General features: G+C 37.9%; 1 protein-coding gene across 18 annotated transcripts in view; it reads right to left on the reverse strand.

Moving 5' to 3' along the window:
- The window catches only part of SETD5 (SET domain containing 5), an 81,323-nt gene that overhangs the window by 9,207 nt on the left and 45,239 nt on the right, over nucleotides 1–26,877 (reverse strand). For 12 of the 18 annotated variants that reach the window (XM_007192506.2, XM_007192505.2, XM_057554586.1 and 9 more), the window contains 13 exons: nucleotides 26,517–26,555; nucleotides 22,964–23,206; nucleotides 22,253–22,401; nucleotides 21,750–21,867; nucleotides 20,526–20,635; nucleotides 19,364–19,613; nucleotides 18,911–18,994; nucleotides 17,904–18,161; nucleotides 16,892–17,212; nucleotides 16,230–16,472; nucleotides 10,902–11,031; nucleotides 3,475–3,719; nucleotides 409–465 (listed from right to left, as the gene is read on the reverse strand). In XM_007192506.2, the coding sequence (XP_007192568.1) occupies nucleotides 409–465; nucleotides 3,475–3,719; nucleotides 10,902–11,031; nucleotides 16,230–16,472; nucleotides 16,892–17,212; nucleotides 17,904–18,161; nucleotides 18,911–18,994; nucleotides 19,364–19,613; nucleotides 20,526–20,635; nucleotides 21,750–21,867; nucleotides 22,253–22,401; nucleotides 22,964–23,206; nucleotides 26,517–26,555 (2,247 nt within the window). The remainder of the gene's footprint in view (nucleotides 1–408; nucleotides 466–3,474; nucleotides 3,720–10,901; nucleotides 11,032–16,229; nucleotides 16,473–16,891; nucleotides 17,213–17,903; nucleotides 18,162–18,910; nucleotides 18,995–19,363; nucleotides 19,614–20,525; nucleotides 20,636–21,749; nucleotides 21,868–22,252; nucleotides 22,402–22,963; nucleotides 23,207–26,516; nucleotides 26,556–26,877) is intronic. The other 6 variants (XM_007192514.2, XM_007192511.2, XM_057554589.1 and 3 more) reach the window with 3 other exon arrangements.

A 26,877-nucleotide genomic window follows, 5' to 3' on the forward strand; every position in this document is an offset into this window, starting at 1 on the left:
CTACCAACTGTTGATATAACCTTCCTTATTTAACAAACACACTGTTAGACTTTCTTTAACAAGGTTCCCACCACATCTTCAGCTCCTTTAAACTTGACTTCTAGATTCTATTCTTTAAGAAAACTCTTCAGCCATACCCTTCCCTCCACCTCCCCAAAAACAACAAAAACAAACCCACCACACACACACACACACAAACTACTTCATTTTCCTCCATCTACATTGAGAGTTCTGAGTAACCACAGGCACACATGGGAAGATTCATTCAACTTACAGTGACCAATCGGCCACCCTCCAGCCCATCACCCCATTCACTCAGATCCCCCAGCCCTCCCCACACACGCAGGAGCACACTCATGCACACTCACTCTCAGCCTCCAAGTGTGATTGAGATGGTGTGATAACTACCTCGGGTGACAGGGACTCGGGCCTATTCGCAGGGGAACTCTCAGGGGAGGATATGTTCTAGAGGAGGGAAAAGCATCTTGTTATTCATCTACTCAAAGAAGCAAAACAAAACAAACAAAAAATAAAGCAAAAAAAAGCAAGCATAGATGGTTAGCCACAAATTTTGGGGGGTGGGGGTGGGGCAGGGAGAAGGGTAAGAAGGCACAAGGGAAATGTTCAAATGCAGAATTCATCTCGATGGACAGAATGACTTGTTAAAATGCTTCCTGGCGTCTTTGAAAGCATTTAAGGATAAACTGGTTATGTATCATGCTGTAAGTAAACATCTCAAGCAGATACCAAGAGTTAAATTGGTAAGAATTTACACTATTACAGTATATGTCTTTCTCTGTTAGATGAGATTTCCTACAGTACTTGTTATTGAGGGCCACCCTACCACTCATTCCTCCGGCTTAGGGGCAGCTTTTCTCTTCACCCCACACCCTCTTCTGAATGTCACATTTCCTCAATTCTCCTGTGTGACTCAGGCCTGCCACCATTACCCAGGGAAACTGCTTAGCGTGTTGGGGGCTGACAGGGCTAGGGAGACGGCCAGTTCTTCTTGAATGACAGTTGCAGAAGTTATGATTGATGGATTCTCTAGCTCATAGGCTAGATGGTTCTTAACATAATCCAACTGGATCTGACCACCCCCACTAAGGTTCTTCTCTGATATTAAAATCCACTGTACTTTGAGGAATAGAGGGAAAAAAGAAAAAAAAACCTGGCAGATGTGTACACTTCCAGTCTCTGGTCCTAAACAGGGCTACCGTTCGGGCGGCTTTTGCGTGAGGCAGCACTCCCGTATGAAACAGGAACTGGGTAGTAAGTTCAGATGGGAAGGTATGAGGGGTAAAAAGCAGAGAATGACGGTGGTAGCTGTGACAAGGATTCAGGGGCAAGGTAGGGGAGGGCCTCTAATATCACAGGCTCTGGACAGCTGTGGCCTGGGTGGCTGGCCCATCCTGGGGCGGGAAATGAGGCTGCTTCAGCAGAGCAGGGGTACTGGTGTTCACTTTATTTGGTGGGGTGGTAGTATGTGTGAGATGGATAGTGGGGTATGGCTCTCCAGGCAGGAAGACAAGGGAAGGGTTATTCTGCTGGAAAGGAGGGGTTCATTAAACTTGCCCTCCCAATGTTGCTTTCACTCTTTTTTTTTTTGATGCTTCCCTTTCCTCATGATCTTCTCTTCTACTACATATCTTTTCAACTGTTTCCCTTAGCATTTCTCACTTTCCTCCTTTCAAAAATATTCTTCCCCCAACCAAGCTGATCTTTACTTGTGACACCTTTCTGCTATTTCTCTGTGTCATAGTCTTCGATGGAAATAAGGCTCCCCACCTCCCCATACTAGAATATAGGAGAGTACAGCAATTAGAATGGTGATAAAGATGGTCGAGATGATGAAATCTGTTTTTTGAACTGATGAAAAAGGCCAAACTTTCTTAGTTAAATCATGAGACTAAAACAGTGAAAACATGCACTGAACTTTTTGACAGGATCGGCTACTTAATGTATTATAATATTTTCTTTCCCTCCTGGTATTCTAACATTATGCTTAGACTATGCATCACTAAAATGATCTTTGATTTTAAAAAATAGAAAATAAAAACACCTTACATTTGCATAGAATTTCACAGTTATCCAAAACGCTGCAAGGGGTAGGAAATACACTGAGTGCTAAACCCGGCTGTTCTAGATGGCAACCCACCTTCTAATTTCACCTTTAATTACAATAAAACGTTAATTATAATAAAGTATGAAATTCTATTCCTAGAATCTACTGCCTCCCAGTGAGAACGTCCTCTAACGAAATTTTACCATCAAACTTCAGCTGCTAAATGCAAAATCAACTGCAATTAGATCCAAGTAAAGTCAGTAAGGCCCATATCAGCTGTTTTGCTATCTGACAAAAAGAACGCCACAGGGAATTTGGTAAAGGGTAACTTCCCTAGAAATCAAATGTAACCAGAAGGTTTTTTTCGCCTTCTCAAAAAGGTTTGCTCCAAAAGTAAGTTAACATGGTCGAGTTTAGGTACAGAATACAGCTGCCTCTTACTTTCAAGGTTGCTAGTTTCCTCTTTCCGAGTTAGCCATTTAAAGGTTCAGGTCTTTTTAATCTCCATGCTCTCATAAAAACTGAATAGGTAGGACGGCACTGATTAGAACATTCACCTTTATCAAAGAACACATCTGGAGAAGTGCAAGGTAGGGTCAGAGCTGAGTGTTTAGTCATCAGAACAAATTTTTCTGAGAAGGAATAGATAGTGTCTGTTTAACTTAATTATAAATCAAAGTAACATGCGATAGATGAGTTTTTTTATTAAACGCACGCACACGGATTTTATTCAGTAAAGCTGCCGTCACTCAAACTTGAATACTAAAGCAATTCAGAAGTAACTTTTTGAAACAGCTGACCAGAGAGTGAGTGTAATAAATCTGGTTCTTATAAATGCATGTTGCTAGGCTCTTTCTACTTCTCATTCCTAATACATGACAAGAAGGGAAAGTAACCTGGGAATGAAAAAAACCCCTAAATTGCCATAAACCATACCTCAGTGCTTTCTAAATCTGTTTACTTAGGCACACGAGAATGCAAAATAACAAAGACACTTCACTTATTTAAAGGCCTAGAAATAGAGGCCCAACCAATCAGTATAACCTGAGCTCTCAGGCAGGTGTCATTAATGGTTACTAAGCAGCTAGAGGCCTATTTTACCCAAGGTATACAGTAAAGATAAAGATCTAGCATGATTACCACCTAAAGTAATGGAGGTTGATGAATTGCATGCAAAAGATAAGATGAGTGTCACCTGTGGGAGCACTATTCCTATTTTGGGAAGTATGGGGACTGCCAAGATGAGAGGCTACCAGGTAATAGGTCACAATGACCCTGAGGTTTCCCATTCTCTTGCTAAGATGGGCGAAGAACATGGTAAAGAAACATTTGGAGTGATGTATTTGAAATGAGGAGGTGCAAATAATGATTTCCATATTCAGCACTCCCAACAACCAAACCCAAATCACCTCAAATTGCAGAGGAGTATTGCAGCGACTAGCAGTAGTAAGAGACGTGACTGGTGAGAACATGAGGCTGTATCCATTTCGACACTCCTCTTCTGGGTGAGATGGGCCAGGTGTGGTCAGCTGGGGGCTCTTTGAGCCTGGATTGGGAGGGGGTGGTGTGACTGGAGAAAGAGGCCGCAGTAACTTGGTAACATTCTGCTCCATCAGATAGCGAGACTTCCATTTCTTTAATGGGCTCAACAAGTCTGTGAAATACAAAGCTTGGATGAGAGGTCTGAAATTACATCCTAAAGGGCTGCTTCATAGTGAAGCCATTATTAATCTCTAGCCCACAATGGCTGGTAACTCCACTTTTGCCTCATCCCATTGTTATCTCCTGCAATCAAACCAAAAGCCCAAAGACTTTTTAATTGTCACACTTAAAGTAATTCTCAAAACTCTCTACCTCCCAGAAAATCACCAAATGAATTTGACCCTTTTGATAACTAATCCCTGGAGCTAATTTAATCTCTTGTAGTGGAAAATATAAATTTAGTTTTTTCACACTGAATTTCTGAAAATCTCAAATCTGTGTCTCTTTGTTAAAATCACCCTCTACTGAATTGCCACGTCACCAGCTCAGTTTCAAGCTTTTATATATTTTTGCCATTCTTTAGCAGCTCTTCATGTAATATTCTGCTTTAGTAGGAAAGAGTTACACATGATTACTTGATCCTCGTTGAGCCCTTAGTTTTAGAGTGCTTCAAAGTGTGAAATCATTTCTACAGAAACTTCTCCCAATCATTTTCAAAAACTAGGGTGGTACTCTTTTTCTGATTGGAATATCCTACTTTCTACTGTACACTTCTTAGTTCCGCTTAGAAAGGAAGTTAATATGCTATAAATTTTACTGACCATTCAGGCCAATGCACCTATCTCACTTTCTCAAAGGAAAAATCTATTTTTATTCGTTTACAGTTCAAAGCTATTCATTTACTTAATACCTACAATATGGAAACCACTGAACTAGGTAAGTGGGGGAAAATGGTTATCAGGTATTCTATTTTAAATGGGTTTACAAATGTGTAAGAAAAAGAAAACATATATAAAACGTGTAATATAAGTTTAAGAACCTCAACAGAGGCGATCATACTGCTATGGGTTAGTAAAAAAAAATTATGCTTTTAAGTGCTTATTACACACCAGGCACTATACCACGTGCTTTATGTGAATTATCAGATGTAATGTGAGTAACTCTATAAACCCAGTACTATTGTTATCCCCACTTTACAGATAAGGAATTTGACGTACAAAGAGAGAAAGACTAGGTCATCTGGTTCCCACCTACATTCTTAATCATTAGGTTAAATTATACCCCCAAGGCTTGGTGGAAGGAGTGACATTTACCCCAAGTCTTTGAGGAAAAGTTTTCGGACAGTATCAGAGCTGTGCTTGAGAAAGATTCTCCTGGTAGCAATGGTTAGGATGAGAATGGACACTGGGAAACTATTTGGAGTTAATGGAGTAAACAGAAAGCGTTATGAGGCTTGAACTAGGGCAGGAGGGGTTGAAGCAGAGACAAGAAATAAAAGCAAAAAACACTGGAGATACATATTTTTCCTTTCAGATATATAAAAATTTAAAAATTTTCCTAGATTAGAAGTATATTTGTATTTTCCTTCTGTTCCAGATACTCATTTTTCTTTTCTCCTTTAGAAAAGTGCCTAGGTATAAACAAACAAACATGTGATTCATGACTTATAGTTAGGTTTATATATTTCAAGAGTCTTGAACAGTGAATCTTTCAAAAGACTGCTATACTGCTAGGTCCAACGCTGTAACTACTAAAGGCAATTATGTAAGTGATAAAGTTGATTGTAGAAAAGTTATAAAGTTCAGATGAACTCTCCCACCCCCAAAATCAACTTAAAGGTTATTCATTTAAAATATATTTACTGAGTACTTATTATGATATATTCAACAAGAGACCTGACACCTGCCCTTATGAGGTTTATGGACCAGTGGTAATCTGCCTACTTTTTTCTACGAACAGCACTATATTTACAAAATTGTTTTTTTCAAGTTGCATTTTTCTTCTTTGTGCCATACACAGCTATCAAATTTCATGTGGTTAAACCTATCTTTTATGGTTTTTTCCCTTTACTCAAATAATTCCCAAGGTTATATAAACAAACACCCACATATTGAAACACATACATACATAACTTGAAATCATATCCACAAATTAATTCATTGCTAATATGCTGGTGTATTTTCATCTAGAACTCTTTCCTGACATGTCCTTACTCACCCTGTCTAAATCACACTGGACAATAACCTACTATTTTCAATCAGAAAAACATAGTAAAAATCCTTCCATTACAATGACAAAAATGTTACAATTATATTTTAATTTTATTAATAGTCTTTGGCTATACAATGTTTTATATTTTTATTTAGTCAAATGTATCAACCATTTCCTTTATTTTCTGCCTCTGATGTCATGTTTTTGTCACCCCACCCCAAGACTATAAAAATACTGACCTATTTTCCCTTTATCTCCATATTTAATTTTTGAATTCAACTCAGAACATATAGTAGTTTAGGTACTAGTATGTTCTATCCTTTTCACATGCCAAATGGCTAGCATATTCTTCCAAATTCTTTTGTAATTATAGAATAATCACATTTCTCTACTGATTTGAAATATGACATTTATCCGACTAGATACTGGGTTTCAGTTCTGAATGTTATTCTGTACACTTTTTAGTAAAATTGTTTGGGCAATTCCAGTTATTCTACTCTAGCTCTCCAAAATATTTTGCCTATTCTAGCATACTCGTTCATGTCAATGAACTGTAGAAATCATTTGTCAACTATGTTGATACTGGGACTTCCCTGGCAGTCCAGTGGTTGGGACTTCGCCTTCCAATGCAGAGGGTGCGGGTTCGATCCCTGGTCAGGGAGCTGGGATCCCACATGCCTCACGGCCAAAAAACCAAAACACAGAGCAGAAACAATATTGTAACAAATTCAATAAAGACTTTAAAAATGGTCCACATCAAAAAACAAACAAACAAACAACTTTAAAACAAAACAAACAAAAACTATGCTGATACCACCCCCTCCCCAAAGCTGATTGGGGTTGTATTAAATTCATGAGTAATTTGTAGAGAATTCTAACTGAGCACCGTGGCACAATCTTTTAGCTACTCATGCCTTCATTTATATTCCTCCTCATTATTATTATTATTTTGGCTGTGCCGCAAAGCTTGTGGGATCTTAGTTCCCTGAGTAGGTATTGAACCCAGGCCCTCAGCTGTGAGAGCATGGAGTTCTAACCACTGGACCGCCAGGGAATTCCTTATATTCCTCTTCATTACAGATCTGCCACATTTCTAATTAGGTTTATTCTCCAGTGTTCTCTATTTTCTGTTACCACTGTGAACTGGATGTATTTCTTCCTGTGTATTACCTAAATGTTACTGCTAACATGTAAGAAAATGTTTACATATTTTTGTGCCCAGCTACCCTATTGATCTCTACCAGTTTTTCAGTTAATTCTCTTGGCTTTTCCAGGTAGATAAGCATATTATTTGTATACAATGGCAACAAATACATCCTCTTTACCAAAACTTTTATCTCATAGATTTTCTTTTTGGTAATCAGTTTGGATAACAATTCTAGATGTTGTTAAATAAGAATGGTAATACTGGGATAAGTTGATAACCAATTTAAAAGTTTAATCTAACTAGTTTTCACCATGAAACATAACTGGCAATTGTTTTCAGATAGATGTAAAATAAAAAATCATTCAGTATGTTATTTTATTAGATTTATCATTAAATCCACATTTACTGTGCTGTTACTCTCCCTTCTCCATTTGGCTGACTAATAAATTATATGAATAAAATTTCAAATACTGAACCACCTTTACATTCCACAGAAAAATTTTATTTCATCATAATATACTATTCTTTTAATATTCTTACAGATTCAAGATTCAGATCACTGAAATGTAATTCAAAAGTAGTACTGTGCTATTTTTTGGAGGTTAATTTGATAAAATAAATTGAGTAAAAATTTTAATGCTACTGAATAGTATTCCATCAAAAGTATGTGTAATAGAAGATAAACCACAAATTCTAACATTTATTTGTTGAAACCCAGGTTGTTTTTATCCTGCATGTGTTTGCAATTATTAGTAATTCCATGACTAACACTTTGTATAAAAATTTTGGTCCACACCTATTTCTACAGAACAAGTACCTAGAACAACAACTACTAGGTTAAGGAATGAACTTTTAAAATGCATGACAGGGACCTCCCTGGTGGCGCAGTGGTTAAGAATCCACCCGCCAATGCAGGGGACACAGGTTTGAGCCCTGGTCTGGGAAGATCCCACATGCCGCAGGGCAACTAAACCTGTGCGCCACAACTACTGAGCCTGCGCTCTAGAGCTCGTGAGCCACAACTGCTGAGGCCGCACGCCTAGAGCCTGTGCTCTGCAACAAGAGAAGCCACCACAATGAGAAACCACGCATTGCAAGGAAGAGTAGCCCCCGCTTGCCGCAACTAGAGAAAAGCCTGCGTGCAGCAACGAAGACCCAACACAGCCAAATAAATAAATAAATAAATAAATAAACTAAAAAAAATAAATAAAATAAAATGCATGATAAATCTTACCAAATTGCTAGCAGGGATATTACTTCCCTCTCATTTTTATTGCAAATCCTTTCTCCCAATATTTTTGTCCTCTATTAATTCAGAGAACTAAGGACACAGAAACATTGTTTACTTAACTTTAATTAAAAAACAAAAAAACCCCAAAACACTGAATGCACATAGAATTTACTTTGGCAAAGATCTAAGTCTTTCCCATCCCCCATGCAAGTAAAAACTCCAGAATAATTTACCAAATCTTTCACTTACATAAGGCCTGCTTCTGGCTATTCTGTTCCACATATACATCCATTATTACACCTGTACTAATTTAATTACCAGCTTCCAGATTCATATTAGAAGTTAGTTTTACACTTCTAGGTAAAGTACTTCTTTGTCATTACTTTTTCAATTTTTTCTTATTTTCATGTTTATTTTTTATGATAAACTTCCAAGATCATTTAATCAAACCCCCAAACAAACTAGTCTGATGGAAACCATCTGAAGCCAGGAAAGAAACTGACTCATTATATTTCTTCTTTCCATTAAGCAGTATGGGAGTTCCCTTCATTTTCTCAAGACTTAAAAAAATATTTCTCAGTAATGATTTGTTTTACATGTCCCCACCATTATTCCTAGGCAGTTTCTCAGTTTTGTTAAGTTTGGCAATGAAAAATTTTTTCTTCATTTTCTTGGTACATAAATGGTATTAATTTTTGCATATCCAGCAGTTTTATTGAACTCCTGTTAATTTTTTCAAATGATTGTTTAGGCTCTCCTAGATAGATATCCACATCATTTACAAATAATGAACATTATGTCCTCCCCTGCCTGAAGAGTAAAACCATTTATTTCCATACAAATTTAGCTTCTAGGAACTTAGAATCTTTAATGTATCCTAGTATATGACTAATTTCTGTAAATGTTCCATAAATGCTTGACAAGAAATCTGTAGATAATGACAGTAATAATTCCAATTAAGGGTCTGATATGGTAATTTATGTACCTTAATTTAATCTCATATTAGCTCTACAAAGCAGATATTATTATACCCATTTCACAGATGAGGCTCAGAGATAACTTTATAACTTGCCCAACATCATATAGTTAGTAAAGGGTAGAGATGGTCTTCAAATTCAGGTCTGTTGGATTCTTTCTACTACACCAACTTGTCTACCTTTTTTGATTAATATTTTCTTGACCTTTTTGAGAGGAAAAAAGCAAAAACAAAGAAACCAAAGCAACAAATAAAAATAATTCCTCAGGATTTACACTAACTTGTAGCAATATACCAAGTCACTCATTTGAGTATTGCTTGGTTTTAAATATTTTCCTGTTTACGTTGTTCCTGAAGGGCAAGGTGTGTCCTTTGAATGTTTCTCACTGCGAGAGACGAGAGAAGTTCAATAAAGGTTGGTGACTAACAGTCCTAATTCCATTCCAACCAGGGCACATAATAACAAAGGCACTTTCCCTATGAGTCTTTGCCAGTTAGGACATGAATTGCTAATACAGCCTCCCTTTCCCAACCTCAAATACATACACACACACACACACACACACACACACACACACACACACACACACACAGACCATACACATACATATGTGTGTATACTAGATAGAAGATTTCAGAGTTAAGGTATACTCTCACCGTACTGTAAAAGCTGCCAATAAATTGATAATATTGATGGAAATCTGTTACCAGCATTTCTTTATGTTAACCTGGTTTGAGTAAATCTCCCTAATCTTTGGTGAAGAGAGTAAGATATTTTAAATACATGGTATCATTTATCTTCCAGATGTTCTACACTGGGATCTTAATATCCTGAGGTTACACATGCGATAACTTATAAGGTATAATCCAATCTAGGGATAGAAAAACAAAGTCAATAATTAAAAAAAAAATCTATTTTTAGTAGCCTATTTTTCCCCAAATACAGTATTACACAAAGTTTTAATATAAAGCAGATATTACTAGTACAAATATCTTTATTTAATTCAAGTTCATATTTACTCAGGCAATGAATAGAAACAAAGAAGTGGTTTTTATGAAAATCTGAAATATTACTCTGTGACTTTTAGCATCTTATTTATTTTGGTATTTTGTTTTGATTGCATAATATTCACAAAATTGATTTAGAGATAAATAAACTAAGAGGAATCACACAGAACTTTTCAATTAAAGTAATACTGGCCAAGAGAAACTTTGGTAATAAGACTATCCCAAAATAAGTTAAGTTGGTATCAGGTCCATACACCAGTGCTTTCAACTGCAATTCAATTAAAACCCCTGCAAGAGTCACTGGAAAACCAGTGGGCCAGATGATTTTACATGACCCTCCAGTTTGAAAACAACCGATTCATAATAATTTCTCATTTACTTCACTCATCCCCTGCCCCTTCAACCAAGTCCCACCCAACTCAATCACCTACGATTTTGATTCTTTCCTGAATAGTGCCCCACATCTTTCTTGCTTATTTCCCCTCTTATAAATATGGATATAGATTTCCTAAACTTACTACTTTAAATGTATCTAACCTTTTTTTTAACCATTTCTGCTGTTATCTGTACACTGTCTAGTTCCTTCTTTGTCGTCCTGGGAATACTGATCCCTGACTTGAGATCTCTCTCTTCCTCTGTAAAGACAGATGTAAAGTAACTATTTAGAGAACAATGCTATTTCTTTTTTTTGTATCAGACTTTTTAAAGTACTCAGTGAAATTTTTTATGTAGACCCAAAATAATCACTGCTCATGTATTCAGAAAGGTCTGCCATACATACCTGCATTGTCTTTGCAGATACTAGAAGAATTACTATTCTCATTACTTTGGTATAGGTGCTGAGTTCTAGTCTCTTGGGGTACAGATGATGTCTGGGTCATCCCTTCTTCCAAGGCTTGCTTTATCCAGCGCTATAATGGGAAAAGAACCAGGGAATTATCAATAATCATTTAAAACTATTTAGGTCACCTATTTTAAATGCATTAACCAGGTCATTACATATCAACTGGTGAGAGATGCAATACAATGCATTCATTCGGGTCCACAGTCAAGTAGTTTTTGTCTTGTGTTTCAGCATTTTAGGATAGTGCCCCATCAATTCCTTTTATGGGGCAAAATTGAGAAAACCTGGATTACACATAATGCAGTCCCATAAAAAAGCCCAAACCAATAAAAAAAAAATGATTACTATTTAACTTTTCATATTGCTTAGAATGGGATAAATGGGAAAAGATAAGGAAGAAATCTTAGCATTTATTTAAGAGAGACTCCGATCACACAGGATAAAACTAGCACATAAAATAAGTGCGTAGAAGGAAGATAAAAGATCTCTTAAGAGCTGTCTGTCCTGTGTTGGCCGTATCTGAAGAAGTAATAGAAAAGATTCACAGGAAAACTCTGGATGAGGATAAAGAGCTCTTCACTACAAGTACTGAAATGCTTCCAGAAAGTCTACTCTCAGAATATCCTCTGAGTTTTCCCTCCTTGTTAAGTAGTTTGGTTAAATTATCCATGAATAATACAAATCATCACCAGAATAAATGACCTTCTGCAGAAATCAAAAAGGCAAAGAAGTAAAAAAGAGCTCTCTAATCAGTCATTTTTTGTAGTGAATAATGGAATCTAAAATGATGCAAACAGATTTTGGTCAGAAAGTAAGCCTGCAGAGATTAGGGTAATAAGATTATGCATCCTGTGGAAGAGAGAAAATTTCTTACCTGTAATTGTGTTCTCTTAAGATACACAGTTGTAGGTTGCTCACCACTCTGTGGCTCTCCTGCCCTGACATAAGACAGATCGAATTTTGATAAACATCAATTTCTGAGTCAGACCCTATCCCAAATAGGAAAAGCAAAGGTGATTATAACTTTACACCTTTAGAGAACCAATATTACAGGTAAGTAAATATTCTCTTTACCAAAGAGAGCAATTCTAATAGATTTACCCTCTTAGAAACTTAGGAAATAATGTGAGGAAACCAGACCATGTGGTCTGCCAAATGAAAGCAAGAATAAAATTATGAACATGAGGGGGTAAAGAGTAAGTATCTAAGAAAGACAGCTCAACATCTACTGAATTACATCAGCATTTTAGGATTTGATCAGGTCTCTGAAAACCCAAAACAAGACCAAGAATGAACTAACTCTCCTACATACAGAATATTGATATAAAGATGAAAACTGTCAGAACCATAGCTCCTTACATAGAAGAGACCTCAGAGGTTACCTTGTCTAACGCATTCATTGTACAGATGGGGAAAATAAGGCCAGGGGGCCCAAAAGAGTGAAAATCCTTTGTTATAGATACCTTAGTACATACAAGTTTTTCATCAGAGCAGATGACAGGACTCATTTGGGGTCACTGTGCTTTCTTCCTAGAGAAGTCAATTTCTTATATTTCCAGTGTCAGATAGATGCACCCATAAAAGAACTTACACTCCGGATCTGATGACTACAAAAAGGGAAAGTAGAACCAGGACAAGGGCATTCTAAGGAATAAGATGTTGCTTTGGTTAGCTTAAGGTCGAACACAGCAACATGATCAATCCCATTCCTCCCTGGCCCTATTTGTATGTCTACACAATATTTCAGGGCCTGTAAAGAAGGAACATGAACAGTTATTTGTATCTAACAAATTCCAATCACCTCTACAGATAATAAATTAACTTTAGACAACCCCTCTCCCCAAGTTCTAGCTACAGTTATTAAGGTCAAAAGAACATTTCTCCCTTCCCTGAAAGTCTGTGTTGAACAGAGTTTTAGGAAGCTCAGAGATGGGCAACAGAAATGTCTTAAAGAGTCTCATTACGATGGGGAAAGAGAAAGGAATTAATTTGGGTTTTAGGGTCCAAAGACCTGGATTGAAACTTGGCTGTGCCTCTTACTAGACGCCTAACTCTGGGCGAGTTACTGAACGCTTCTGAGCCAAAGCTTCTGGATCTGTAACTTGAAGCAATAATCCCAGCCTCACAGGGTTATCATGAATGGTGAGACAGTGTGTGTGAAGAAAGCTTGTAGCACAGTACTGGGCACACATGTTCAGTGAGGACTAGTTCAACTGAATTTCAGTGCTATGGACAGAGATATACAGATTAACAACCCTCCAGTGCACATCATGAAATATCAATGCAAAACACAGTGTTTCATTTTCAGTCTGAACGGGAGAACAAATGCCCACACATATTATGCCTACAAGGTAAGTTTAGAGATTTAGAGAGAACAAGGAGGAATACTACTGAAAGGCTTCTTAGCCAGTCATAAATGCTTCCATTCTAAAATAACAAGTGAAGTAAAATCCAACAAAAGACATGCCATAACATGCTAGTTAAGAACTGTGAATCGATTTAATTTAGAAACTACAGAGACATCATAAAACATTCTGCCAAATACTCTAAGAATCTGGGTGCAAATATACACATGCAGCTTTATACTGTTTTAAACTTATGAAGCTTTTACCTCCTTTAATCAGATATGAAAGAGTAAGCCTATTAAGAATGTACACTGTTCTAACTAATCCCATGGAGGACGGTTGTTCTCATCTATCTGTTTAAATTATATTCTTCTCCGAGGGATTTTCCTAAATTAATTACAATTTTGTTTTATCATGGAAATCTTCTTAGGTCCTGTACTATGTGAGTACTTTCTAACCAATCTAAAAAATCTTCTCCTTCCCCATCTAGGATAAAGCTGAATTCAATTTCTATATAAGACCCAATTTCATTAATTTTGTCCCATAAAAAGTTACAGTCTTGTTGTGTAATATAATCTTGATACATTAACAGCAACTATTAAATCTGTGATTAAAACTTAATTTTAAAAGACCCAATTTAAGCAAGATAATTTGATATATAAGTCAGCATACATAGCCTGAACTCTTCCGAAAGACCAATATGACACAAACAGATAAAAGTGCCTGAGCAGAGCCTGTATAAAACAAGACTAAGGATGGTCAGATACATGTGGAGAATATAACACGGACATGAGTTAAGTGGGATCTCTAACTGTTGCCAATGGAGACACAAAGATGAGATACAGATATAAGTCCTAAACCATAACCAGGTAAAAAGAGCTCTAAGAAATGGATTTTCTATCAGATTTGAAGTCATATTTCTACACGTTTTTGATTTTCACAGAACTCTGCTACTTGGAAAAAAGCAAGATGGGAATAGAAAGATTATAACCCAGCATCACAATGATCAAGGCGGTATTTTAAGAGGCTAGTCCGTACTATTTACAATTCAGACTTCACTACTACTCTGTATTAATAATTGTTTACCCTTCTTAAAGGACCAAAATAAGAAATTCTATTATCTGACTTGATAAGATGCTTCAGTAGTTAACATCCTAGGAAATCTAGTACTGTGTCTAGCCAAAGACAGAACAAAAGGAAAAAGTTTATTTCACATATATATTAAGCCATCTCTTGACTTGTTCCTCCAAACTAAAGACCATATTTACAGCTTCTCTAATTGTTCAATACTACTCTGAAAATGTAGTTAAAGATTCTGAGCTGTTACTCTTAATGAGGGACTGAGCTAAATGTAACAGGAAGATTAGTTTTGCATGCCATACCACAGTTAATGCCCTTCTCCAATTATTACAGAATTAGGTTAATCATAATGGTCATTAAATGGCAAATACTTTTTTTTCCTTCTCAGATAATTTCTAAGATCCAGGATAAGTAACTTGGTATAATAAAAGATCCCCAGAGACCCAACCTTCCTTTATCACTTAGGCAAATTTCTAGTCTTATTTCCTTCTTAAGAAAGTTGTCACTGTTTTCACTTCTGACACCTGGAAGTTACGTTAGTCCATCATCCACAAACCCTTCTGGCAAAGATCTCATGGTCAAAGTTCTCTTTAGGAGTTGTTCTACTTGGTAATTTCCCCTAAATAAACCAGTAAGTGACTCAAACACTTAGGTAAGATTAGGAAAAGACTTTCTTCAGTGTATGCTGCTCATTCAGTGGTAGTACCCTTCCTTTGTGTGCAGATCCCTGTTGCCCTCCTCCCCTCCATATCCCACACCACTTTGGCTCATCTTTTATACCCCCTCCCCGCAAGAAATAGTATCTGCTCTTTGGGAAAAGAGAAAAGCTTTAAGTTTGGAGGAGTCAGGGAAGACCTGCCTGGAGTTGGAGACTTCATCACATCAAATAATCTATATGCAGCATCCTCATGTACGTGATGCCAGTGGAGGAGGGCAATGGCAGACACTGAGGAAGGCAGCCTGAATCCAGATCTGAGGATAAGAGAAAAGGGTGTTCCAGGGAACAGACTCTACCTCAAAGGAAGACCAAATGAAAGGGTGTCCTATACTTCTAGAAACACGAAAATGACATTATAGGTCTGAGGGAGTGATCTATTCTTGAGAGACACCTTTGGAAAATATGTAGGGCTTCTGGGAATTAAGAAAGAGCATTCCAAAAACAAACAACCGTCAAATACTACTGTCACTAGATCCAAAAACAATATATAACTAGAGAAGAGTGAGAGAGAGGCAGAGAGAGAGAGGCAGAGAGAGAGAGAGAGAGAGAGAGAGAGAGAGAGAGAGAGAGAGAGAGAGAAAATTTTATAGTGGGTTCCATAATCACTAGGGAATAAACAGTCCAACTTGTCATTTGATCAAGGAACAGGAATTATGCCAATTGTAAACAGGACTTTTCCTCTACTCTCAGTCAAATGATAACAGTGATCGAATTAATCCAAAACACAATTCAATCATTCTTTAACTTGTGCAACAGTGCTCTAGAGTACCTGGGGCCCAATCTCACACAATAATCACAAATGGACACGTTAACCAATATCACAAGAGCACACACAGAACACCCCTCCCTACCCAGTCACCAACTGCTATGTGCTCTCAACTCAGTAACCTCAAGGGATCTCAGAAAAGACAACAGTGAATACTCACAAACTGAGCACCAAAAATGTAGTATACATCCCACCTTAATCTCACTGACTCTTGATGCGTCAGTATTTGTGGTTGAACAACTAACTCATTATAAACTCATACGGGCAGAGTGTGGCTATCTAGAGAATGTGTTAGATATGTCACCAGTACTGGAATCCTAGCTTGAAAGAAAAAAACCACGTAAACACATACATACCTTTTTACAGGAGCTGAACGTGCCATCAGGCAGAAGCGGCCTTCGACGCCTCTCAGGGATAAAGGGTGAGCCAAAGCGAATGTAGTGTTTGGGGGTGGTGCAAATTAACGGGGAATGGATAAGACCGGGTAACATGTTCAGGGTCGTTGCCAGTACAGTTGGGTCCGTGGTGATACGTAAAGGGCACTCAACAGGGCACTCTTGCTTCTCTGCTTTGTCATTCAACCACTCTGTAACTAGATACTAAGTTAAAAAAGAGACCATCAGTTGATGCTGCAGATGCAAAAGCCAGAGGCAGCAGTGTAGCTCACAAACACAGACCTCATCTAGAAACTAGACAGAGGTAGATATAGCAGCTGCAGAGAGTATGAATTGCACATTCAGAGCACAAGGGTATCTTCTTTCACCCTCTCCATGACCACTATGGAAGGAATGATTTCAGCTATCAGCAATTTAAACTCTGCCTAAAAATTATGGGAACAAAAGTAAGGTAGCAGGATGACCTCAGCCCTATGTGTCTAAGTATTTTATCTAAAACTTTCAATCTAGTAATTCTTAGATTATTATTATTATTTTTTTCCCCTGGGGATTACAGGTCCTTTCACTTTACTAAGCCACAGATTTTGGCAGACTACACTTACGAAGATGTACTTGTAACTCACCTTTTTGGTTTTGGGGTATTTAGATGCAGCACGGTTGACATGGGATCCAGTAACTGATACCACAGTTGGGTCAGACCCTGTTAATTGCCTGTTTTCTCCTGAACTGTCTACATTTCCAGCTTCAGTAGGAGTTACTGAGCTGTTATTTCCCCCCTCTTCCAAGGCAGCTTGTGATAACTCTGCCTGCTGTGCAATGGCCTGCTTTTGACGTTTTAGTCTTTGGGCTGAACTGGTCCGGTACCGAGAAATTCGACTCTTCGGTCGGGGCCTAGAAGGCTTTGCTGGAGGTGGTTTGGGGACTGGTTTTTCGGCAGCAACATCCTATAACAACAGCAAAGTTAACTGCTTACCAGAAATTTCTTATCAGCAAACATTCTATCCAGTTTCCTATTCACTTTAAGCATTCTGAATGTTTACTGGTGAAGAAAGTGAGCGTTTAAAAACATTAATTTCAAATGTAATCCTTATAAAATTTATACATTTAAATCAGCTAAAAAGGCTACAGGAAAATGTCTCAGTTAGTTATTTCTTTTTCTAATAAGTATTTATAAAATAGGTCTAAAGTCAGCTGAAAGTAGCCACCTAATTTTAGGTTCTTAGCAGGGAACGTAATTCTTTCTTTGTCTCTTTCCCCAGATACTGAGGTTTTAGCTTAAGGCTTAGAATCCATGGCTAAGGTAGGAAAAGGAACAAAGAATTAATTCTGAGAATCCTATGAAAGGTCAGGTACATGACAGTGCTACACAGAGAGCCAAAGAGAAACCACATGATTTTTATGAACTCACCACCAACAATATCTGGCAGAAATTGTAGAAAGTCCCATTTTAGTCTGAGAGTATCTAGTCATTCAAATTCTGTCTCCTTGAATCCCACGAATCAGCTGACTGAAAATAGCCTCACTTATTGCAAAATAAGGCAAAGCTGAAAATGCTGATACTAACCATTCCAAAAGATAGGTAACTGATATTAGCAAAAGAAAGACTATCTAAGACCTGGAGTCTTTTCATCTTACCCCTGCTTGGGAAGACCTCCGGGTGTTCACTCCAACACTCTGTGGGTTGCTTGGGATGGCAATGTTTGAAGCAGGGTTGCTAACTTCAGATTCAGGGGCTTCAGTTTTTGTCTCCTCTCCCACAGGAGTCTCTGAGGTGGTGGTAGTAATCTCTATGTCAGAGTTGCTCTGTTCCAAGGGCTGATCCCGCCGCTTCTTTCTTTTCTCTAAGTTTTCAAAAGCATGCATGATGGCTTCAACCTTCCTATCTTCCCGGGTCTAGAAAGAAATAACATTGGCATAGAAGGAAGCCTCAACCAGGAGAAGGGAACAGCTTTTCAGAAGTATTATTAATGGAAATTGATAGACATTTATAGAAAATACTAGTAAGATAATACATATATCTTTGAGAACATAAGATAAAAACTAAAAATGTTTCATCTTACATGTTGCAAAGAGTTGTAAAGAAAGGCAAGGTCAAACCCAAGCTTTTCAAAAAGGGTCAGCTATTTTGAAACTTTTTAATACAAAAGAAATATAGCCATCAAAACCAATTTTTCTCTGCAGAGTTCAAAAAAAAAAAAAAAAGTCAAGCAGATTTTCTTAAACAGCTTCTCAGGGACAGAAATAAACATGACTGATTTCAGTCATGACTGAATCCATATGACTGAAGGTTTTGTTTGTTTTTTAAATGTCAAAATCCACACAAACTTAGGAAATTGCTAAGTTAGAGTAAGTAGCCTAAGGATATTTTGTTCCATTAAGACAGTTTTTTGGAAATCAGACTGTTAGTAAGAAACCTCTTAAAACCATCATCTGATAATAGTCACTAGAGAACTACGTGTGTGTGTCTGTGTAAAAAATCATAATAAAATCTACTTTATAGAAAAAGCCCACACTGTGACCTAGAGGTGATGGCATAGTAACTTACTGAAGAAATGAGGTGATATAAATTCAGAAGAGAAGGAGTTTACATGCTATAGGTAGCATGAGTCAGCAGGAACAAAAAGACGTTAGAAGGTACTCACCCTCTTGCTATGAGCTGGGTTCTCCTGGTCATCTGTAATCTCTTCTTTCTCTTCTTCTGCTTTTTCTTCTGGATTGTCTATTCCCTTTAAGAGAGAGGAAATATTCAGCTGTATTCTTAAGCTCTAAGAAAAATCAATCCCTGTTTTTTTGCTGGTAGCTTAAAACTCTAGAAACAATTTCTAGTGCTTTATAGTGTTACTCATGTGGGGCCACATGGTAAACACAGATGATAAATCTCATTCACTGGACTGAAACCTGATAAGTACCTGAATGGATGTTCTTGACATTGTAAAAAATAATAAAAAGATAATGAATGAAAGCACACCCACCATGATATGAAGGTTAAGTGTTAATATAGATTCCCTACATAAAACAACATGTGGCAACCTGGGATCCTCTTCATCTGAAGAGGATCAACACCAAAGCAACAGCCTCTGACCAGGGGAGATTACCTCATGGTCACTGGATACAATCACTTTCTCAGGAATCTGCTCTGGTTGCTGATTGTTATCCTCTTCTGGAGCCTCACTCTGCTGCTCCATCTCTAGCTCTTTCCGTCGTGCTTTTCTGCGTCTTGTCTCTGCTCCGATGGTGGGCAGGCTTGGGGGAGGTGGAAGTGGCGGCTCTGCAGCACTGGGATTCCTTTTCTGTATAGGGCAATTCCGGTTCCCCTTGTGACATGCACAGTCCACTTTGTAATTACTGCTCCAAAGAAACAATCAAAAGTGCCTGTTTCAGTACCCTTGAATATCAGTTATATTATCCATTCATTCTTTTGAAATATTAGTAATTTCCTCTAGTTTCATCTTTGAACAAGGTAAATAGTCATTAAGAAAGTCCTATAAATACTTTCAATATTCTGTGTTTCTCTATATAACCCCAACTCTTCCCCTATACATGGTCAGTGGAAAGGAAATGAAGTCCCCACTAAATTCAATTCTCCCAACTGTCTACGCTATTTAGTGGGCAATGAATCAGTGACAGACTCTACAGTGGCCGTACTTATCTTGTGTCTACCTTCACCATGTCCTCACTTTTACCTACTGATTCCCTACTTATTATTAATACCTTTTCTTCTTGCACCTGTGCCCAAACATCAATTGCCACATAACCCCTTTTTGCCTGAAAGGACCAAGGGAGAAAAAGCATCCATTTTACAAAACCCATCACATAATCACCTATGACTTGCCATCTGTTTTTCTGCATTGCCATGTACAGCTACATTACATGACTTGAGTGGATGGAGCAAAGCTTTAAATTCTCATTCTATATGATCCCTGGTACAAGTGCTGTGTGCATAACAATAGATGCTACTGCAATTTCTACGAGTGTTTCATACAAACACTTTTTGTTATTCTTGCTACATAGAGGCATAGGCCAAAACACCCTTGGTTAGAAGACTGGTAAGCAGTATCACACTATGTAGCTGTGTCTCTTAAAATAACACCCTCAGTCTGTCTTTCCCTCCACAATTTCTAGGCAGAAAATGCATTACTCATGGAAAGATTAGGTTTAAAAAAAGAAGCAAATGGCAAGGCACAAAAGCAGACTGAACAGAATAGCTTAATCTGTAAGACAAGCAATTCATGTTAGGAAAGGTTGTGGAAATCTTACCAGTTACTGTACTCATAGTCAAATGCTATGGTGACCTCAGCATCCTTGGTGATGGCAGACACAGCATAGATACAGAGGTGAATCATCCCATCTGCAATCATGTGTCTCACCTGTGTGAACAAGGCTTATGGTTATGATTTATCAAAAAGACCAGGAACTCTCCATAAGAGGGAAAAAACCTTTTACCAAAATGATATCTCCTCACTTAGAGTTATGGTAGTCTGTCATTTAACTCCATCATTTCATTTGAAACTATCATATAGTAATTGAAAATTTATGATATTTCTTGAAATAAATGAAGAAATCTTGAGATGTTAGCAATCAGGGTCTGCTCTACATCTTTTTTTTTTTTTTTTTTAATAAATCTTTTATTTATATTTATTTTTGGCTGCATTAGGTCCTCGTTTCTGCACGCGGGCTTTCTCTAGTTGTGGCAAGCGGGGGCTACTCTTTGTTGTGGTGCGCGGGCCTTTCACTGCAGTGACTTCTCTTGTTGCAGAGCGCGGGCTCTAGGCACGCAGGCTTCAGTAGTTGTGGCACAAGGGCTCAGTAATTGTAGCTCGTGGGGTCTAGAGCGCAGGCTCAGTAGTTGTGGCACACGGGCTTAATTGCTCCGCGACATGTGGGATCTTCCCAGACCAGGGCTTGAACCTGTATCCCCTGCATTGGCAGGCGGATTCTTAACCACTGTGCCACCAGGAAGTCCCTGCTCTACATCTTAAAGCTGTTTTCAGTTGCACCAGAAAATTAAAATTCCTTAGTCTGTAAGAAAAGCTCTGTGGATTTTCTTGCTGCATCTGATGTGGTTGCACTCATTATGCACCAAATATTGAACTTTAGAAATGTCTAGAATCTCTCTCACAACCCTATTAGCTAAAATCTAAAAAACTGCAACCACACACCTTCGTTTTGGCCCAATGATAAAATCTTTTATATGGCAATTCTTTAATATAACCTCATTGACTTCTTATCCAGTCTAGCTCCTTCTCTTTAGCAAATGCTAACATGCTTTTTCCCATTTCTGCCTTCTCTAAAGAAAATCCATTCCTTGCCCCCATCTTGTTAGAATAAATGCATCATTACTTTTGTTTTTCATCTCTTACAACGAAAGGTCATAACCATTATCTACAGACCTTAATCTGGGTGAAGTTTTCAGACTGCTTCTTCAGTTGACTTGTCCTTTTGGTGGTTCCATTCAAAGAGAAATTGCTACAGAAATCTTACCTCTGCATTTGGTGTACATGATCTTCTGATGAACCGAGCATCATTACCGAAAGTACGTGCATCCACACACATCTCTACACCATTGAATTTTGAGTAGAAGAGCACAAAGGGGTATGGTCTAGGGATATAATTAAAATTCCTGTAATTCTCAATACAAATAAAAAGGCCACCCCATGATTTCAAATATGAAGCACATGCTGACAGAAGAAGCAGTAGTCCTTTGCAACGCCTACACTTGGAAAACATCACATGCTTGTCTGCTTCTGATTAAAGAACAGGCACAAAGCAAGGAATGCTTCGCTTGGAAAGGAGTCATCACCACTTTATACGTTAAACAATTTGCAGGTTTATCTGCACTTCTCTACAAATAGCAGAGAGGCGTGAGCTTATTTGAGCTGTAATCTTTTCCCCCAAGAGCATTCCATCAACCAGGATGGTTTTTACAGCCATATGCTCAGCCAGGCCCACTTTAGCCCTTACTACTCAATGAATGATGCTCTTACTTTTTGAAGAAATGCCCATTGACCTCAAATTGCTGCCGTAACATGACTTTGCCTCGATACTCTATTATAAGAGTGTCCAAAGCCAAATCTCTTGCAGCCCTCAGGATCTTCCGGTGCTTCTGAACACGAGTGACTCTTCCCAACTGGAGCTGAATAAAATCAGAGTATTAACATTAGATAATATCAATAGCAGCTTAGCAGACATTTAAAATATTTCTTAATTGAGGAAAAGGCACCAATATTTTTAGGTTTTATTTGTATATGTTACTTAGCTTGATGATCAGACATTTTAAAATATGATAAAACCTTAGTATTTCTAGGAAACAGGCTCCATCTAGTGAACCTGCCACCCCCCCAATCCTCAAAGACAAGAGAAAAAAAAAAATCTAAGAAAAATATATGATTAAAATTTTAGTGGCTCTATGTGTAATGTAAGAGCTTAGGTTTCTATTAATCTTAATAATTCCTACTGAGGCTGTATAAAATTTCCTACCCTAATTTATCTATTTTTAATTAATAAAGATATGTAGTTTAAAAATATGTATCCGAACAGTTCAGTTACTGTACTTGCTTTTAGTTAAAGATGCTCAATAGCTGGCTAATTTGTTATTCTAAGGCCATTTGAAAGAAACAGTAATTCCAAAATATGTCCTTTTCCTGGGTTCTTAAAATCTCAACTACTTAAGGAGTCTTTAACCCTTTGATCCTTACCTGCATTTGGGAACCAATAACTGTATTATTACAGGCCAATTCAGTCTTATTAATAGTGTCTAAAATAGCAGGTTTGCCCACAAATTCCTTGCTAGAATGTAGATGTTGTTCAAGGGCGTTCTGTACATCTGCACTGTACTGATTAGTGAAGGCTTCTTCATACTGATCAGTCCATAGTCTTATCCGATTTTCCCATCCCTCAGTTGTGTTCTCATCTAAATTCTGTGCTTCAGAAGGAGAATTCTGTAGAGAACAAAGGTCAAGTAGGTTAGGAGAGTCCATAAAAGGGCGGGGGTGGGTGGGTGGGTGGGGGTGGGTCAGGCTGAATATCCAGAGAAGATTAGTTTTCACTTGGCAGTTGGTGTGGCATAAGAGTAATGGCCTGGGAGTCAGGATCTGGCTTCTATCATGGTTTCATTACCAATGAGCTGTGAGGTTCAGCTTCCTCATTTATAAAGTGAGAAATTAATCTGGATTGCAATTCCATCCCATCACTGTGATTTTATGACCATTTTTAAGTCATAAAACTCAAACTTATCAGAAGAATGACATCAAATTCATAAGAAAATCTTCATAAAAATGAATAGAGATACCTCAAAATATCCACATTGCTTAAATTTCAATACTTATCAAACAACAGCGTGCCATCTCAAATTGGTAGTTTCACTAGCATCCAGGAGAATGTTTTTGTGTGACTTATTATTTTTAATATACAATTAATACATGTTCATTCTAAAAATACATGTGACCCAAATAAACAAATAAGTAACTCATACTCTTGCCTCCCATAGAAAAAGCTATCATTTGGAGTATATCTATCTTTCTAGCACTCTACTTTTGACATTTTAAAACAGCCACCCTCTGAAGAGGTGAGGTGGGTGGAGGCGCGTTGGTAGGGGCAGTGTAGAAAATGCTGAGAGATACTGTGCTATACCTCTCTCGGAAAACCGCTGCCCTCTATCACAGTACAGTACTGAGGAAAGATTATTACATCTCACCAATATCAGCCTAAACAGTTTTATACGTGCTTGTGCTATAGAGACACAGCTGAACTCTGATACATGTTCTCCTCCATGGTGTTCAGGACTTAAGGTGTCGTCAGAAAACAAAACAAACGTGTGATGATGTCACACTAGTGACAACTAGAAGGAAAAGACACTATAGTACCAAAGCTACCTGCAAATCCATGTCGACTCTAAACTTGCAAAAACAGGTATAAAAAAATTAAATATAGTTTCCACGAATGACAGAGAAAACATTTATACCCATTATAACAATTACTTTCTTTCACTTCTGTGTCACTAGTTTTGATTGACTATTGTCTACCATCCTTCCCCCAAGGAACAGGGAAATCAAAGGAAAAAGTTAACACCACTGTTTTCCACATTTGTCACTAGAGTCCAAAAGAATGAACAATAAACAAAGGGATCTAACAAACACCTAAGGCTAACACACTGAGAACAGACTATCACCAGCTTGAAGTGTCAGTAGCAGCTGAGCAAAAGAAAAGTACAAAAGTTGAGGCTTAAGGGTGTTTATAAGACTGGGGTTAGGGGTGCCCAAATAGTATTCCCAGGTTTAAGCATCCAGTAGTGATCACTGAACTTATGACTTGTTAAACAATGTATACTGGAAGCCTTTGCCGTAGTTTTAGCTATTGTTCACTAATATAACTCTGTCTACTCTGCTATCCCATTCTTCCAGGTACTGGAGACCCCATCTCAGTGGGTTTAGAGCAGTGGTTCTCAACCAGAGGGGATTTTGCCCCCAAGGAGACATTTAGTAATACCTGAAGTCATTTCTGATTAATACACCTGGGTGTGTGTGTTATTGGCACCCAGTAGGTAAATGCTAGGGATGCTGTCACACAGCTGACTGTAATGCAAAACACAGCCCTGATCCCTACGAAGAATTATTTGGTTCAAAATGTCAACAGTGTCGAGGTTGAGAAACCCTGGTTTAGAGCAGTCTCCAGTAGGGAAATTCAACTTTGGGGTTAAAAAGCCAAATGATAGGTTCTTCTCATTCTTACGGTATTGTTCCCACTCAGATGCTTGGTGTAGTTCTCACTAACAATTAATTCTGAGTACAAAATTTATAACTCAGTTTAGAATTCTGATATGAGAATAAAAATAAACCAACTAGTACTTTTAAATTATCTAAAATTTAACATGCTTATGGGGCTATCTGTCAACATCTCAAAACTGCAAGCAATATTTGGGGTTTACATGTAGTTTTCTGAGAGAGCCAGTCAACTGCTTTCAAAAGGTTTCAAACCTCTGGAGGCAAGTTACAATAGTTAGCTGATAAAAGAGAAAAGGGCTTAACACCTGGGATCAGGGGCTACGTCTGCCCCTTAAATCTATTGAAGGTCCCCTCTAAGCAACTGTCTCCTTGCAGGAGATAGATCTAAGAAAGAAACAGTAATTGTGTTCCAAGACATCCCAGGATTCTGATGGTCTTGGGCTCTTACGTCCTCTCCCATCTCTTTTACAGATATGTACAAATCTGCTTATGGGTATATGCAAGGTGAGGCCTTCTAATTTTATATAAAGTGCTACCTGAGATCTTTTTTTAACATGAATCATATTGGTGTTCCATATGTGTGTGTGTGTGTGTGTGTGTGTGCATGCGCGCGCGCACATGCATGCATAAATCCTAAGAAAGCTTATCCTCACTAAAAGAGTTTAATGTTTACCACAGAACGGTCAACAGGAAAGATCCTGCTTTTTTATCAGTTACACATTTAGGCATAAGTATACACATGGAATTAAACTCAACCTTAATTCTAATTAAATGCTTGGAAGCCATTAAGTAATGGTTTGGGAGGTATGCTGTCCTTCTATATACACACATAGGTAAAGGAAGATACCAGACAGTATTTTCAAATCTCCTTTGGGCAAACTCTTTCCTTATCACCTAGTAACTGAAAGTCCCTTTAAACCACTGCACATAATTGCTCTATTCTCCAATCACTACCCGAAATCATGCCTCAAAAGCTCTTTTATTTGATAATTGAAGAAAAGAAGCACACTAGCATCACCCGAATCTTCTATACCAAACAGACATGCCAGGAGAAAACAGCTCAAAAGTAAGTAATTTCAGTAAGAATAATTCTTATCAAAACTACTACCTTCCTACTGATGAAATTTATCCTTCCAACTGGTGATTAAAGCCTACATGGTGCTAGGGTGGGTGCACAAGAGATCCTCTATCACCAGAAAATCCTCACTCCTGAGGTGGAGGCCAATCACAATGATGGAAAACATCAGCCTCATTTTGTTTGGCAAAATGTCACTTACCCCCACCCCGAGAGAAGCAGCTAATGAAAAACCAATAAATGAAGGCTAATTACAGAAAGGGAAAATATTTCAGAAAATGGCCAAGAAAATCTACTTTGGAGAAAGGCTCTATGAAAACTGAATGGCAACAATTACAAACTAACGAAAAGCAGGGTCCAAGATTCCCAGACCATCAATGTCAGGAAAGAAGCTGACCAAAATGCAAGATCACAGTGAAGTAAAACACAGCATCAGGGAAGAATACCCCTTACCTTCATCCGCAAGGACTTCCGGGATCCCTCTCGAAATGCCTATCCCAAAGAGGAAAACAAGTAGAACAAAACAAAACTTGGTACCAAGAATGACAGTTATACCTATCTGAGACTAAAACTAAGGCAAGAACTAGTGTTCTAGTCTGTCCCCTTTACCCTAGGTAACAAACACAATGGAATTCCCCACACTATTATCAAGAATAGGGGTAGCACATGGCCAGTGAACTCTGAGGCTAATTCCAATACTTTCCATTGCGGAATTAGGTAATAAACAGGGAAGAGCATGCATCACTTAAATCCTATATGCACCCCTGACACTAAAAGAAAAAGTAAATAAAAAAGTTAAGTAAGGCTGCAGATT

The sequence above is a fragment of the Balaenoptera acutorostrata genome, chromosome 10 (assembly GCF_949987535.1).
Source record: "Balaenoptera acutorostrata chromosome 10, mBalAcu1.1, whole genome shotgun sequence".
Classification (NCBI taxonomy): domain Eukaryota; kingdom Metazoa; phylum Chordata; class Mammalia; order Artiodactyla; family Balaenopteridae; genus Balaenoptera; species Balaenoptera acutorostrata.